The sequence below is a fragment of the Heliconius melpomene genome, chromosome 19, assembly GCF_056956725.1.
Source record: "Heliconius melpomene rosina isolate 202511_hmr_F chromosome 19, ASM5695672v1, whole genome shotgun sequence".
NCBI classification, from domain to species: domain Eukaryota; kingdom Metazoa; phylum Arthropoda; class Insecta; order Lepidoptera; family Nymphalidae; genus Heliconius; species Heliconius melpomene.
In genome coordinates, this window is record NC_140407.1 from 5,162,975 (window position 1) to 5,178,803 (window position 15,829).

A 15,829-nucleotide genomic window follows, 5' to 3' on the forward strand; every position below is an offset into this window, starting at 1 on the left:
CTATTTTCATATTTTTATACCAATATACAATTTTAGTGTATATCTATACAATATATATATACATACATATCATACAATATATATTTAAAAAAAACTTTTAAAAAAATGTTAAAAACCATATTTTCTAAACAGATGTCACGTCGAACCAGTCATGAAAAAATAGCAATGACCGAAAGTACAAGTCTTTTGGGACGCATAAAGGAAGAACAACCATCGCCGAGTCCTTCAACAGTTATAAAGAAATCCTCAAACATTTCAAATAACGAAAAAACAGAACATAATGAAAATGAAAAAGTCTTTCTATGTCCATGTAAAGGTAAATATAATAATAAAAAAATATGTTTGTTTATTAGCTTCACGCTGTATTCCACACATGGCAGGATGGGCAGCTGGGAAACCTGGGAACCTAGTGTTAAGATTCTCCGGTCCTATTAAAACACTTCCGTTAACCACTATCCGCAACCTGTCGCCACAGTTGCCTATACCTCTGCACCATGGCCTCTTCTACTAAAAATATTTATAACAGTTTATTTTACTTTTTCATAAACATATTTCATGAACTTGAGGCAATAGTTTTTTTCCATTCGAAAATAAACCAAAAAATCCTAAATAGAACGGAAAATAGTTGAATGGTTAAGATCCGTTCGATTTACGCCTAAATAATGTAAAATTGATTTAGGAATTAGATTTTAATAATAATTTTACATAAAATCTAGGAAACCAAAGTAGCAATGCAATAAACTTTTACTTCTAAGCTTCGTTTTATAACTTAAGCAAAGCTTGTTTCGCAAAATCGTATCTAGTTTTTTTTTTACAGACAAAAGAAAGTTATTTTTGAATTTTAAACATTTAATTTTTAATCGTATACAGATGTTGTATTGTTTTAAAGATGAATATAGCCAGGTAGTTAACGGATAAACAAAAAAAAAGAACATTCTAAGATTCCTCATTTATGACGTATGGCCTTTTATATTTTACCGCCAATTGAACTATTTGAATGAAAAGTCTAGTTTAAGTACGGAGAGAATACCCTTTTGTCTTTTGGCTGTGTAAAATAATTTTGCCAAAACAAAATTAAGCTATAGATCGTTTGTAAAGCTTATTTTTAATATAAAGTTTAGTTTTAAATATAGTTTTCGTGTCGTCTGTATTATAGTTACAGATTTGGTTTGGATGTTTATTTAAGTACCGAAGACTGTAGCCCTAACTTTATTTGCGTGGACTATGAAATTAAATAACCTACTTATATACTTAACTAGCGGACGCGCGCAGCTTCGCTTGCGTAATTAGGGGTGAATTCTAATAAACCACGAAACATGTGTTCAATGAAATATTTTTAAGAGTCTAAATTTCAAATTTTATAAAAATCGGTGGCGATTTAAAGATTTTTCCATACAAATTTTCAACCCCTTATTTGCACCCTTAGGGGGACAATTCTAGAAAACGATGAAACACGTATTCAATTAAATACTTTTAAAAATCTAAATTTCAAATTTTATAAAAATCGGTGCCGATTTAAAAAAAATTCCATACAAACTTTCAACCCCATATTTCACCCCTTTAGAGTTAAAATTTTTCAAAATCCCTTCTTAGTGGATGTCCAGATTACGAAAGCAAACTTTTGTCCAAATTTTACGTTTCTACGTACAGCGGTTACGGCTGTGCGTGCGTCTTACCTCAGTCAGTGAGGACAAGTCCTTTTATATATATAGAATATAGATTAACATTATAATTTGTCCTCGTTCCGATAAGAATTTCGGGAAACCTACATTTTAAATTTCTACGCGTTGTAGTTTCGAGTGTGCGATGTATGTCAGTCTTTCAGTAAAGAAAATACGACAAAATATTCCCAGTAGTGTTTTATTATAATTCAACTATGCACCTGTGACTATAAACGTAATAGGGTGTGGTTTCGATTCCCATTCGAAGAAATAAAATATTTAATATGTTTATTTATTTGTTCTTTATATGTTATTTAATTTATTTACATATATATTATAGCCGCGTTGGATGCAGAACGTGATCAAAAACATGCAGAAGAAATTGAAAGATTATTGAAAGAAAAAGAAATGGAAATGGAAGAAGAATTCAAAGACCGCATCGAAAGTGAGATGGATTACTTGAAAGATCGATTTGAATATATTTTGCAGTAAGTATTATTGATTTTATATAAAGTGAAGATATGAAAATATTTATAAATAATAATTTATTCCCTCGTGTGGGGATCAAACCCACAACCGTTCACATCCTTGTGCCCCTGCGTCACGACGGCCTTAAACCATGTGTATCACATCTATAAATTAAACCTAATCAAGGATTTCGGTGGAGGACGACAAAGGTAGGAACGGCTGTTCCATCTAATTAAAGATTTCCAAAACAGATTACGAGCTATTTTTATAGCTTTTATTTTTAAATTCAACTTCAACAGAATAATTTAACCGCCCATTTTTATTCTTCTCTATGAGCACGCCCATTTTTATTTTATTCTTCTTTATAAGAATGCTTAAACCGGCCTCTTAACAAGCGGGTTGGAGTCACGCTACGTTAAAATGTTTATGCTTTACTAAATATTTTAAATATTCATATTCTGGGTAGTTATGTTTAAAACCGTATTGCATTGGTAATATTAAGTTATAACGCTAAAAGAAGGTAAAAGACAAAAGAGAGATTAAAACAATATAACTACCTATAAAGGTACGAAACGAAGGAATAGTCGATCTTTTCCTACTAGGTAGGCTGTTACTAGTTTTTTACCTGAGTTTTAACCTTGAAGCATTATTACGTTCCTTTCGTTTCGTTTAGCTTTAAACAAAAATATTTGAAATAATGATAAAAATTATACAAGACAAATTATACGGGCAAGCGCATGAGTCGGGCTCGCCCACCGAGTGTTCCATACGAAAAATGGTGGTTTCGAGGTTTTTTTGAAACTCAAGCTTAGCTTTACCAGAGCCCTATCATCTGATACCTCATTTGAACTAGCAGCTTTAATACCAATTTTTACCCCGTTAAGGCTATTTTTACTTAGAATTTAACCAAAAATGTATAGTTTTCAGATTTAATTAAGCTTAGTTTTTAGATTTCATTAAGTTTTATTATTTATTCAGCTATAAAAAAATAAAACGAAAACTTTTGGAATATAAACATTTCCCCAAATTAAAATGGAAGTTACAACCATATACCCACCAACGATTATATTAAAAAGATATACCTTTAGATAACCCATGCTCGTACGGAAATTCTAACAAAAAAAATCATTTTTTTCAGTAACGAGCAAGTCCGAGCATCTTACATGTTAAGAGAAGCTTATAGAGAAAGACAAGAGAAGATATCAGCGCTACAGTCTCAGTTAGAATGTAAGAACTTGGCCGGCATTATGTATGTACTGTGCTCGGAGAGACGGAGATGTAAGGTGGAGAAGATGAATTTGTGTGAAGGTTAGACTGTTTTTATCTTCACGTATTTGGTTTAGAGAGAATATAGTGTTAAAACACTCCATTTTTCTTCGTCTTGTTTACTGTGAATATAGCTATTTGTTGTACTTATTTAGTAATTTGACATTTACTGAGACATCACCGTGTTACAGTTTAGTATTCTTCTCCTAGGTTGAGAGCTGGGTCCTATTGGGCACAAGTAGGCCTACCCAAACTAGGCCAAAACAGACGCTCCAATAAGAGTAGAATAATATTTCTATTGTGTAATGTTTAATTAAAAAATAATTTCTCTCTAACAGTTTGAAGTATGCAAGAAATGAAATGTAAGAAATTTAAAACATGCAGCTATTGTATTAAAATCCTTAAAATGAAAATGATCGAAGTTAGTCATCATTTCATTAATAGATAGTTCCAAAATTTTATGGTGATTTGTCATAATATTTTTAAAATTTTTAGTTAGATTACTAACATCTTAACACGTAAATATATTTTGTATCAGCGTGTATATTTTAAAACTTTCTGAACTGCGTGGAAAATTGTAATTGTTGAGCTAGAGGCGGTTCACCGTTTTCAGCCGAATTCTGGAGGCATTGCGTGTTGAGAGGCGGAGTTCAACGCCACGCTTTCCTTCGTACCCAGGACCTGGTCTTTTCTATTAGAAATATTAAATATTTTATTTCCTCGAGTGGGAATCGAACACACAACCTGTCGCTTTCACAATAATTATTATAAAAATACTAATTTTTTTTAAATAATTTATAGAATACACGAACTACATAAACAATTTACATAAGCTGTTAACTGAAAGTCAAGCTTTGATATTGCACCTCTCGAGAGGATATAAGACCGCGGGCAGAGTAGATTACGAGTGGAGGGAGAAAATGAAGAAAATGCTTAAGCATGTACGTAATCTTTAAGTTTCATTACTCTTCTTTTAAAAGACGTGGTAAGGTTTTTTATCAATATTAATTTATTTAATAAAAACATATTTACATTATATGGCCCTTGATGATTTTTTAATAGACGATAGATAGACTAGAAGATGACTTTTTCACAAATTTCTAAAGTTGGAGAACGTTACAAAAAATATTATTTACACATTATACCAAATGTTGCGTTGTCTGTATATCTTATTCAATTGAGTTAAAGACAAGAAAAAAGTTTATTTTTACGACATATAAAGAATTTATCTCCGCTATCGACCTATTTGGCAAAGGTCCAAAATCTTTGACAGTATACGAACGTACTTAACTTTTTCTAATAATATAAAAAAAGTTGGCAGCGGTGGGATTCGAACCCACGCCTCCGAAGAGACTGGTGCCTTAAACCAGCGCCTTAGACCGCTCGGCCACGCTACCCGTGACAGCTGTGAGATAAAAAAAACATAGTGTCTAAAATTTATCGAGAACGTCGTGGCGCAGGGCCACAATCATGTAACTATGGGCGACGGTTGTTAGTTCAATTACTCGAGGAAATGAAATATTTAATATTTTCATTTCCTTTATCTAGTAACTAGCGGACCCGGACGCGGCTACGCCTGCTTGAAATATAAGAATATAATTTCTATAGAAATATAATTTCAATCTAGATGAAATGCTAAAAGTGATAGTAGGGGCGGCGAAGAGGGGACTTTGTGGAGTCATTCGAGCGCATCAGATTAAGATACAGGGGATTCCTTGTACTCGGTTACGTACTTCCACCAAATATTAGCTTCATATGTATAGCCGCGCGTCTAAGATAAAGGATCAGATTAGTAAAAAAAAATTGATCATCGGACATTCTCGAGCGTATCAGATTAAGGTAGGGTAAGTTAGTTACATGCTAAATCGTGTATATTCCACTAATCTGACAATTTGAGAGTGACACAAAGATGGGGGAGGGCTCCAAAGTTGTAAAAAAAAAACGTTATGTGGACATTTTCGAGCGCGGCTAATTTTTTTTTTATTTTGGAGGGAATCATTCAAGGATTACGAAAAATATATAATCTGACAAATTCCGCAAGCCGAAGTAATAGAAATTGATCGATAAAGTTCGATGTACCTAAGAATTGCATATATTCCTCTCACCGTTATTTCTATTCCTATCTCCCTCTTTCTTTTTTTTTATTAGTCCCTAACTCATCAATAAAGAAGATAATTTAAAAAAATACTTGAAAAAAATTTTTTTTTGTAGTTTTTTTTCATAAATACAAGTATTCTATTCCAAACATACATTCTTTTAGTTACATTCTATTTCTTGAGCTTTTCTATTGATTACGTTCAATGAATAAACAAATTGAGGCCAGTCGTGGCGCAGGGGCTCAGAGTGTGACTGTAAAACCGACTGGTTGTGGGTTCAATCTCCATTCCAGGAGATGAAATATTTATTGAAATTTATATTTCCATTTCTTCGCTCTGGTGCCGAGGCAAAACAGTGACGTTAAGTGCTGCTACTCAACACTCAATGCCTTCAAAATTTGGCAGAAAGTGGGGAACAGAGTGTCTTAACCTTAGGTTCCCTCTGCCTACCCTGCTGTGTACGGGATACAACGTAAAGCTGACTTGTTTCTTGTATTGGCTTAAATAAATGTTAATAATTGTCAGATTAAGCAAGTCCCTTCAGATAATCGTCTGATTTTGAGATATCACGTCTAGGGCATGAAGATGAACCATATATATCTTAATCTGACGCGCTCGAGTATTTCAAGATGACGAATTTTTTTGCATTTTCAAACAACGATTACGAGCTTGCGTCACATCCAAATCGTCAGATTATTACATAAGAGCTTTTTTTTAGGTTCACTTAACACCCCCTTAGAAAATCTGACGCGCTCGACAATATTATTTTTTTTGCCATTTTTAACTCTTACGCACGACCACCTCCACCATGGAAACTGTCAGATTAACATATTTTCATGCTTAAGAAGACGTAGGCAATTGATGATACCAATATCTGACACGCTCGAGTACGTCCATGGAACAGTTTTTTTTTACATTTTTGAAAATCTATAGCCCCTCAACCCACCGGTCAAACGAAATTTTTTATATGACATTTTTTTCTTGTTATCTTCTAAGCTTCGCAACCCAATAGGTCTCAATGACGCTCGAGTGACTCCACAGTTTGCTGCTTCGCCTCCCTAACTATGACTATTATATTTATTTTCATAAGGATGATTATCAAAATGACGCGGTAACGAACGCGGTCGCGTAGACGACGGTTGTTATTAACATGGCAGAATAAATTGCATGTCAAATTAGAAAGTATTTTAATTTATTAGTATATATGTGTAATGTAATATTATATAGCCTATAGCACTTCTGAAGAATGCAGCTTTCATACAAAACAAAAACATAGTAAATCGATCCAGTAGATCCAGAGATCTTAGCGTTCAAACAAACAAACAAACAAACAAACAAACAAACTCTTCCGCTTTATTATATTAGTATAGATACAGTAAAGCGCGATAATCAGTTGCGCCATTCAACAAGCAATAATTCGGCGGAAGGTGGGGAACGGAGTGGGAGTCTTAACACTAGGTTCCCAAAAAAGACTTAATTAAAGATAAACAATAATTTTAACGATGCATTGGCATTACAGTTTGAAGCCTTCGTGAGCGATTTCAATGGAGGGACAACAGAAAATAATCAATTTTTGTATGACATAGCGAATTGGCTTAAAATTAAAGCACCTGTTGAAGACAATCCCTTAGAAGATCCTTGTGATAAGGATGAAGAGATATCAGTCAAAGAAGGCACGTTTAAAAAACCTAATTGGCTATTATACTTTCAAACGACACCTGCAAGGTTCCATTTTTTTAACATTCTTAGGGTTCCGTACTTCAAACCTAAATTAAAAGCTTTGCTGTCTATTTGTCAGTCAAGGTTTATCTCAAGATGACGTAGAGGTATCAAGTAGAAATTAATATTACATGCCCAGATCTACGGACCTAAGGGGCCTGCTCCAAGGAGCACAGAAAAAATTAAGTCAATGCAATTAAATATAAGAGTGATTATTTTATACATCGTTTTTACCGTATGTATTATGAAACTCGCCATACATAATGTTAATACATTTGAAATAAAGTGAGAACTTATAATAGATACAAGTAAAAAATTAAAAAAATATAAATTTATAGGTATATCATAGAAAAAAACATTACATACTAATGATTTTAGTTAATTTCGTAAAAAATAAATGGATACGCCCGCAAACTTTACTTAGTAAATTTTATTAGTCACGGTACTCTTGATCTACAATCATTAAATTACTACGGAACACTCGATGGGCCCGACTGACTCGCACTTGACTGATTCTTTTTTATTTTTCTTATAATAACCGTTATACCACTTGAAATAATAAAATAAAAGACCTATTGTTTAATTTTATGCCTGATGCGATAGTGACATAATTAAGACAATTGTTTATATATCCCGCACACAGCTGGATAGGCAGAGGTTAAGAGTTGTGTGTTAAGTGTTATGACACTCCGTTCCCTATTTAAAATCAGACACCAACATTCGCTCTCTATACAGTTTTTAGATTAAGTCGCGCCTGTTCTTTCCATATTGGGATAAAAAAGTAAAGGTAACCATTTCTTTTAATGAGAATCGAATCCACAACCATGGCGTTAGATTTAAATTATATAAATTTTTATTGGCCTTAAATTTAAATTATATTATTTTTTAATGTAACTCGCTTATCAGAACCGAAGCAAGAAAAGCTATGGTACGAATTATTAGATGGTGACCATCCATTCGTAATGTATGGTGATATGTCCGCATTAGAAACTTCGGAAAGACGTGAAATACTGAAAAATATAAAAGCTGCTAAAACAGCGCCTGAGCAATGGAAGGAATATGGTTAGTTTTTTTTAATAGAGATAATCTAGCATGGTGAAGGTTTTTTTTTATTTATTAACATTTTTAAAGTGTAAGTCCACACCAAGGAAAGAATTACAATGTATTACAATTTGGACTTAACGGGACTTAAACCCACGACTCTTGGAAACTACCTAGCTACAACCAAACGCTGTGATCACTAAGCCATAAGTTTTTAGAAAAAAAGTTCTAATCCCGTTAAGTTCAATTATTTCCTTAAATTAAAGCTAGTGTAGTAATATAAAGAAAATTAATGTCTTGAACTTTTTTATCAGTTTTCAACGAAATGTCTCTAAAATCGGAGTGTCCCAACGCTGATGCGATTAGTCACGAATATTTCAAAGTAAAACCTGAACCAGATAGATGGGAGTGTACAATGCAAATGGACAGACAGACGCTATCGCGGAATGTTAGTAAAAATTATGGATATGTAAGTACCTATATGTTTATATATATCGAGGCCAGTCGTAGCGCAGGGGCAACAGCGTAGGTTCGATTCCCATTCGAAGAAATAAGACATTTCCGATTTCTTCACTATGGTGTTGAGGCAAAGCACGGTGTTGAGTACCACCATTCAACACGCATTGCCTGGCGCAAATGGAGAACGGAGTGCCTTAGCACTAAGTTTTCTCTGCCTACGCTGTTGTGGTCTGTGCTGCTGCTTCAATAAACTCTTCCACTTTAAAACATGAGCATTAAATTTTCTAATATTATTTAAAGCTTTCTACTGAATGACATCAATCGAACCCACGACCTGTCGCATTTACAGTCACACTCTATGCCCCTGCGATTAGACTGGCCTCATATGCCCGTTAATTATTTCGATATGAAAGTTTCAAGTGTAATACACAACTCTTATTTATTTTATGGAGATGTAGGTAAAGTTAGTCTAATATAAAGGTTTTTGAACAGTCTGAATCGAGTCGTCGTGTGACGACAGCGTCTGTGGACATACGGGGGAACATGGGGTCTATAATAAAAATGATGTTAGTAATTTAATAAAATATATTTTACATTAAATGACCAATAGGCAATAAATTCAGAAATATAGCTATATGCTTAATGTTAAAACTACGAGTCATACTCGGAAATCGGAAATATTTGAAGTATTGTTATTTTCTTATTTATTTCACAAAATAAAAGGAAAAGAAAAAATCCGAGTCTTTTATTTTTGTAAGTTCTAATTCTGTAAGTTAAGTAATTTTCTAAGTTCTAATTGAGACCGTAAACGTGGTTTAGCGGCTGCGGTTTGTTTTGTATCCCACTAAAACAAATATAAATATTTCATTTTCCTTTCATTTAGTACATCTGGTTCAACTCCTCTCGCTGGCAGAGCAACCCTCCTCGGCGCTAGGGACTCTATGGAAATCGCATCCACTACGAAATTGGTAAGTATTTATAATAAAGTTAAAGTCTGGCTGTAAAAGTAGGCACTGGCGTATCGAAGTAGATGTATTTTTCGTGTAAAATTGGTGCTAAGCCGCTAGTTGTTAAGATATGATAGAAGTGCAGAAATTAAAGAAGAAGTATTGGTAACATTGGTTCTTCACTGCCGGCTTTTAGCTTCATTAGGTCCTGCAATACAATTGACAAATTTCCAATTTAGTTTTATTTTAATTTTTTTGCCTACAATTTCTTTTTTCTGTATACTTTGAGAGTATTAGAGTAAGAAACGGAGGATTGTAATCAAATTTACATTACCAAATTAAGTCCGAATAAGAAATATTTCTAGATACACTGATATTTGAGAAGTCCCTTGTTTAGAAAGCTGAATAAATATTTAAAGAAATTCCTATTGCAACAGAATATGAACGAAGTAGAACACTTGTGTATATTATTCATGTTATTCCAAATGGGATTTGGACTTATAACCCTTAATCTATATATATATATATAAAATCGAAGGGTCACTCACTCATCACGAAATCTCAGAAACTACATGTGCTAGGAATCTGAAATTTTGCATAGGAGTTACTTATAGGACGTAGGTGCCGCTAAGACGAGAATTTGCAATATTCGACTTCTAAGGGGTTGTTTTCGGAGTTGAAAGTTTGTATGAAACTTCGTTACTACAAATGCTACGATTCTCAAATTTTACATAGACGTCACTAGGACGTAGCCATGGAGACATAAATTAATAATAACATAGTTCACGCGGGTGTAACCGCGAGCGCGCCGCTAGTAGTAAAATATGTCTTGTGACTTGTGAATATCACGTCAGTATCTAAAGCCATAAACTTCATTTCATATATTTAATACAAAAATTTTGAAACATGCCTCATTTAATTTTAATATTGAATTTATATTTGAATTGTAGAAAATTTATAATTAATTTTGATTTTAGAAAGAAAAACATCGCCATACTGTCGACCATAGTAAAGTCGTTTTGAATATTGGCAATAAAATAGTAAGTATTAATTTTTCTTAATTGTTGCAGGAAATTTAACATGACTATTAACACTTTATTAAACATTGCATGTTTATAATATTATATTTTTATTATAATTCCTTTGAGGTCGTCCTGGCGCAGTGGGATTGCGTCTAACTGTAAATCTGATGGTTGCGGGTTCAACCCCGATCCGGAAAATGATATATACATATTTAGGTACACGTTCCCGGGCGCGGCGGAGAGTTACGCCACTCTATACGTTATGTCTCAATATTAGGCGATAAGTGGCTATGTTATATACTGGAATAAGCTTGAAGTTAAAAAATATATATGTTATACCATAACCTCAATATTAAAAGTACGCAAGTACAAAATAATATTAATTTCCGAAAAAAGTACACAATACTTTAGAAGTAATCCTTTTAAGAAAAAGTCAAATTATTTTTGCTTTCGTTTGTTCTATTACAAAGTATATTATTATTTTTTGTTTTAACTAATCATGTTCATCATTTGTGATGTTCTCTTCAAAAATAAAAAAAAAATATAGGATTTTATGTTTTTATATGCACTTAAAACAATATATCATAGGAGCTTAACATGCAATGCCTCCAATCTTAGTGTGTTTTAGCATTAGTTTCCCAGGTTCCCTCTGCCTACCCTGCTGTGCGGGAAACAGCGTGAAGCTAAAAAAGTACTTCATAAAAATAGAAAAGAATAGAAAATAGAAATATATAGAAAGAACAACACAAATAAAATTGAAAGAAAAACACGTATACAAAGGCGGTCTTATTGCTTTAAGCAATCTCCACCAGACAACCTTTGAAACAATGCGGATAAATTGTAATGAGGGGAAAGGGGACAACGTCTCAGTGCAAATTTTATGAAATATAATTAAATATTATATAATATATAATAAACTAAGTCCATTATATAAAATAAACTTACATAAAATGTGTTTAATGTTTATATACTTTACACATACATACATACATATATTGAAAAAAAAAACAATATATACTTACACATATATACATACATAAATAAAACGTGTTCAAAAATATATACATAATATTAAAAAAAAAAATTATATATTTAAGATAATTCTGTGAATTCCTCACGTTCAAAGACTGTTTACTGCCTGTTTAACATCGGTTAAAGCATTTCCTCTCTCTTTGTAAATATTGGACAGTTAAAATAACTGTGTTTCATAGTTTGTACTTTGTTGCTATTTTCGATAATATATTAATAATTATAAAAAAACGACAATATTTTAATATATTTATAAATAAAAATGTTATTCCCACGTCTCTACGCAAAAAAAATTAGATTAAGTTTAAGATTATTTTATTTTAGAGATAAATTTATATAATTTCATAATTACGACAAAAAAATATAACATATCTTTAAATCAAAACTGTATTATAATAAATATAAGTTATCTAAACGTTTTATATTTTTGACCTTTATGACTTTAGGATTCCTTATTCCAAGAAGTGCCAGATCTAGAAGAAGAAGAAGAAGAAAAAGAATTTGAAAAACCTGGCATCACATCTAGGTACTGAATAAAATTCCTTAACCGAGTTAATCGCGTATATTTAACTTTGTACATTTTTGGGAACCCATATAGTTGTATTTAAAACTAGTAGTCCGGCGGGGCTTAACCTGCTTTGCTCTCCTTCGCGCACGGCCAACGCAGTTTTCAAGTTCAAATCAATTGGGGAGAGAAGAGGTTAGTCTGTCCAGGAGGAAGTGCAAGCACTACGTAGATGGTAGAGAAGATGTCGTCAGGTTTGCGGCCGCCGATAGGGCTGGGATCTAATCTGTAGAATATGAGAGATATTTATATCTTTAGTGTAGGACTTCAATAGAGCATTTTAGCTATTAGCGACATCTATTGATAAAGTTCGAAGACATACTGGCGCAGGGCTGGCGCATCTCGCTAAAGCATTGAATTATTTTAATTTTACATTTTCTCGTAAACTAAACATCCAAATTTAATGCTATGAACGCCAAAGTTCATCTTTATAAAATGTAATAACTTTCAATTGCAATTTCTAATTTTTTTTGTCACAAAATGCCTTATTTTATAAAAGATAGATACTTATTATTATTAAGGCTAATTAAAAGTTACAGCGTACCGAATGTTATATAGCTAAGTAAATCCAACCAGGCGTTCACTTCATATCACAATTTGTTTCTAAGAAAAATTCTCTATATTCAGCATTTTTTTTCTGATTTGTGCGTTATGTAAGTTCTTATAATAATCCTTTAAATCAAGGTTACGAATGTATATAATGGAGATTTTGATTTTCACAGAGAAACTGCATCGATAATGCGAGACGAAGAAGTTGAAGATGAATCGTTTTCTGCTCTGGGGCTAGTATATTAGCTTTTGCATTTATTATGTAGGGTAGGCCAGCCATCTGCCTACCTACGCTGCTTTATGTGGGACACAGCCTGAAAAAAATATCCATAAAATCTTAAATAGCCACAAAGTCCATGCAAGCGAAGTCGCAAACGTACCACTAGTTTAAGATATACAGTTCATGAGTTTTGGCCGTTGAAGTAAGCCATAGATGAAGGCTGCACAGGCTGCTTCATGTAACATTTTTTCATATTTTTCATTATCGTCCTAAAAGTTCAGAAACCCTAACTTGATTACAGGCATGAGCCCATGACACACCAGATGTACCTACTGTAAATGAAATTAAGTGAATTTGTAATCATGACAATATTTTAGGAGTCTCCACAACGACAGCTTGCAAATAATCTCCTCGCATGTGCCGGACCAGGATCACAAAATACATAACGAAAAGGTAATCTATGCTAATATTATAAATTATTTTAGTTGACCTTTTTAGGTTCACAAATACATCAGGGTGGGCAGAGTACTGTATAATATAAAGTGCATAATATAAAATGTAACCAGTGGAATCCCTGGTCTTCGTGATTACCATATCTGTTTAAAGCTCCCAGAAAATATCTGTAGTTACGCCCATGCTTTAATTTTTTCACCAAAATTGTCAATGAAGGATATTATCTAACCTCAAAATCGGTTCATTAATTTTTCATATGTCTATAGGTATCCACGAATTTATTTACCAATTCCTAATTTTGAAGAATTGTTAATCCAGTTTTATTCCCAATTCAAATCAGATTTGTCCAATGGAGAAATGTCAAAAGTTGCATGTAGATTCGTTCATGAGAAGTCTGCCCTCGTATATGCGAAGTAGTCCTTTTATGCAATTCGAACAAAGCTATGATAATTATGAAGCTTGTACACCAGGTGAGTTAATACTTCAGCGCATTGGTTGTAAGGAGAGATAAGACACTACTTGAGTACCTGTATACGTAATTATGTGTAATTAACTTGGACCAAAGTAGTGACCTGACTCTTGGTTTTGTTGCCACATCACCAAAGCACCAATTTATTTAGCTAGTAATAGATGTCTGATCAACACATATATGGTTACACATTCACACATATCTTTACGCTGAAGATGTTTTATACAAGTTTTCATATATTTTCCTAATTATAACCAAACAGAACAACTCAAAGTCCTACAAGATAGAATTGAAGAAAAGAAGAAAAGAGAGAAAATCGAGTATACCAGAGAAAGAGATCAGCGTCCCCTCCTATCTTGGGCTCCCAGCATGGATGGAGTCTGTATACAGACATCAGATGTTTCTTTATCAATACCACCGTGTACTTGTCATGTACCGAGTCCTACACCTGTTTCCACTTCGTCTATACAAATTTTTAATGGTAAGCTTAATTTTATGAAAGTTTTTTTTTTTTTGGAAATTTAGAGATATTAGTTTTAGACAAAACCGATTATAATAGGAAAAGAACATCAATAGTATACTAGAGAAAGGGAAAAATATTACCAACTAGCTTGGGCTCCTGAGTACAGAAGGATACAGACAACAGATGCTTGGTTATCATTACTACCTCGTACTTGTTATTACCTCGTACCATAAAATAAAGGGGAAATTACACTATAAGTAAAATCTATGTATTACTTAATATACGTAGCTATTGGAGGCGTGGTGGTTTTGCGTTAGGTCTCCATTCGAGGCAATTAATTGTTTTTAAGTTATTTACATTTCCCACTGTTAGACAAAGCTAGAAATGTCTCGTTGAGTTCTACCTAGAAATGTCTTAAATTTTTTATTGGAATACAGTGTCTTAAGAGTAGAATACTTTGCCTATTCTACTATATGAGTAAAAATAATTCTTATTGACCAAATTTAACAATATAGTGAACGACATTTTTAGTATGATATTTAGTGATCTTTATTTTTCTAGTGGCCGACTTGATACCCATCAAACAGAAAGTTGATGAAATAAAAGCGGAGTGTTTCTTCGATAACAGCATTGATTTCGATCGATTTAAAGTTATCGGCCAAGATGAAAGCGTTATACATTTGTTAGTAGAATTATATAATTATACAAAAGTATTGTATATTAGAAAAAAATGTTAAATAATTCTACTTTATTGGCGTAATATTATAAATTGAAAAATAATTGTAGTATAATTTAATACAATTGAGGCCAGTCGTGGCGCAGCGGGACAAGGGACACTCGACGAAATAAAGTATTTAATATTTTCATTTCTTCGCTGTGGTGTCGAGGCAAAGTTTGAGTTTCGCCACTCAACAGGCAATGCCTCTAGAATTCGATATGTAGTAGGGTAAGCAGAGGGAGCCTAGTGTTGAGACACGATGAACGACGGCGAATTAGTTAAGTTTTGTCACTTTAATAATTCGGCGGAAAGCGGTGATCGGCGCGTCTTAACACTAGGCTCCCTCTGCCTACCCTGAAAAAAATAATAATAATACAATTATTGCAAAACAGTGCGGTGTTGTCATCATTTAAAAATTTAATATTAATTTCAGACAAAATACACCAAAAAAAGAAAATTGCCACACACTTAAGACTAGACTGAACCAAATAAAAAAGACATTAAAACAACACCCGAGTTTATGTGAAATATTTCAAGCAAACATTCGTTGTTGAAGAGAAAATAAGAATCCCATACATTTTGTAAAACTTTATTTCTAAACAAAAATCTAGTATTTAATAAAATATATTGTAGTATTAAAGTCTATATTATACTGTAATTAAAAATATTCTAAAATTATTAGCT

At 32.9% G+C, this 15,829-nt stretch overlaps 1 protein-coding gene and 1 non-coding gene across 2 annotated transcripts; one reads left to right on the forward strand and one right to left on the reverse strand.

Moving 5' to 3' along the window:
* The first annotated feature begins 165 nt into the window (after positions 1 to 165).
* On the forward strand, positions 166 to 15,748 carry LOC146528453 (uncharacterized). The gene is made up of 17 exons (XM_085202824.1): positions 166 to 316; positions 2,002 to 2,149; positions 3,268 to 3,437; positions 4,197 to 4,336; positions 7,011 to 7,164; positions 8,117 to 8,272; positions 8,566 to 8,699; positions 9,203 to 9,276; positions 9,594 to 9,678; positions 10,635 to 10,697; positions 12,155 to 12,234; positions 12,996 to 13,055; positions 13,420 to 13,495; positions 13,836 to 13,965; positions 14,227 to 14,445; positions 14,989 to 15,109; positions 15,579 to 15,748. Exons 1-17 carry the CDS (start codon positions 166 to 168, stop codon positions 15,697 to 15,699), a joined length of 2,082 nt encoding a protein of 693 aa, XP_085058950.1. The 3' UTR covers positions 15,700 to 15,748.
* On the reverse strand, positions 4,711 to 4,792 carry TRNAL-AAG (transfer RNA leucine (anticodon AAG)). The gene has a single exon. It is a non-coding gene; the product is annotated as a tRNA-Leu (tRNA).
* Positions 15,749 to 15,829: the final 81 nt, after the last annotated feature.

Excerpts from the sequence above, each read along its gene's own strand:
- LOC146528453 (XM_085202824.1), top strand. The coding sequence starts at position 166 with ATGACCGAAAGTACAAGTCTTTTGGGACGCATAAAGGAAGAACAACCA. Across the intron at positions 317-2,001 it reads CTTTCTATGTCCATGTAAAG|CCGCGTTGGATGCAGAACGT; the intron begins GTAAATATAATA and ends TATATATTATAG. Across the intron at positions 12,235-12,995 it reads AAACCTGGCATCACATCTAG|AGAAACTGCATCGATAATGC; the intron begins GTACTGAATAAA and ends TGATTTTCACAG.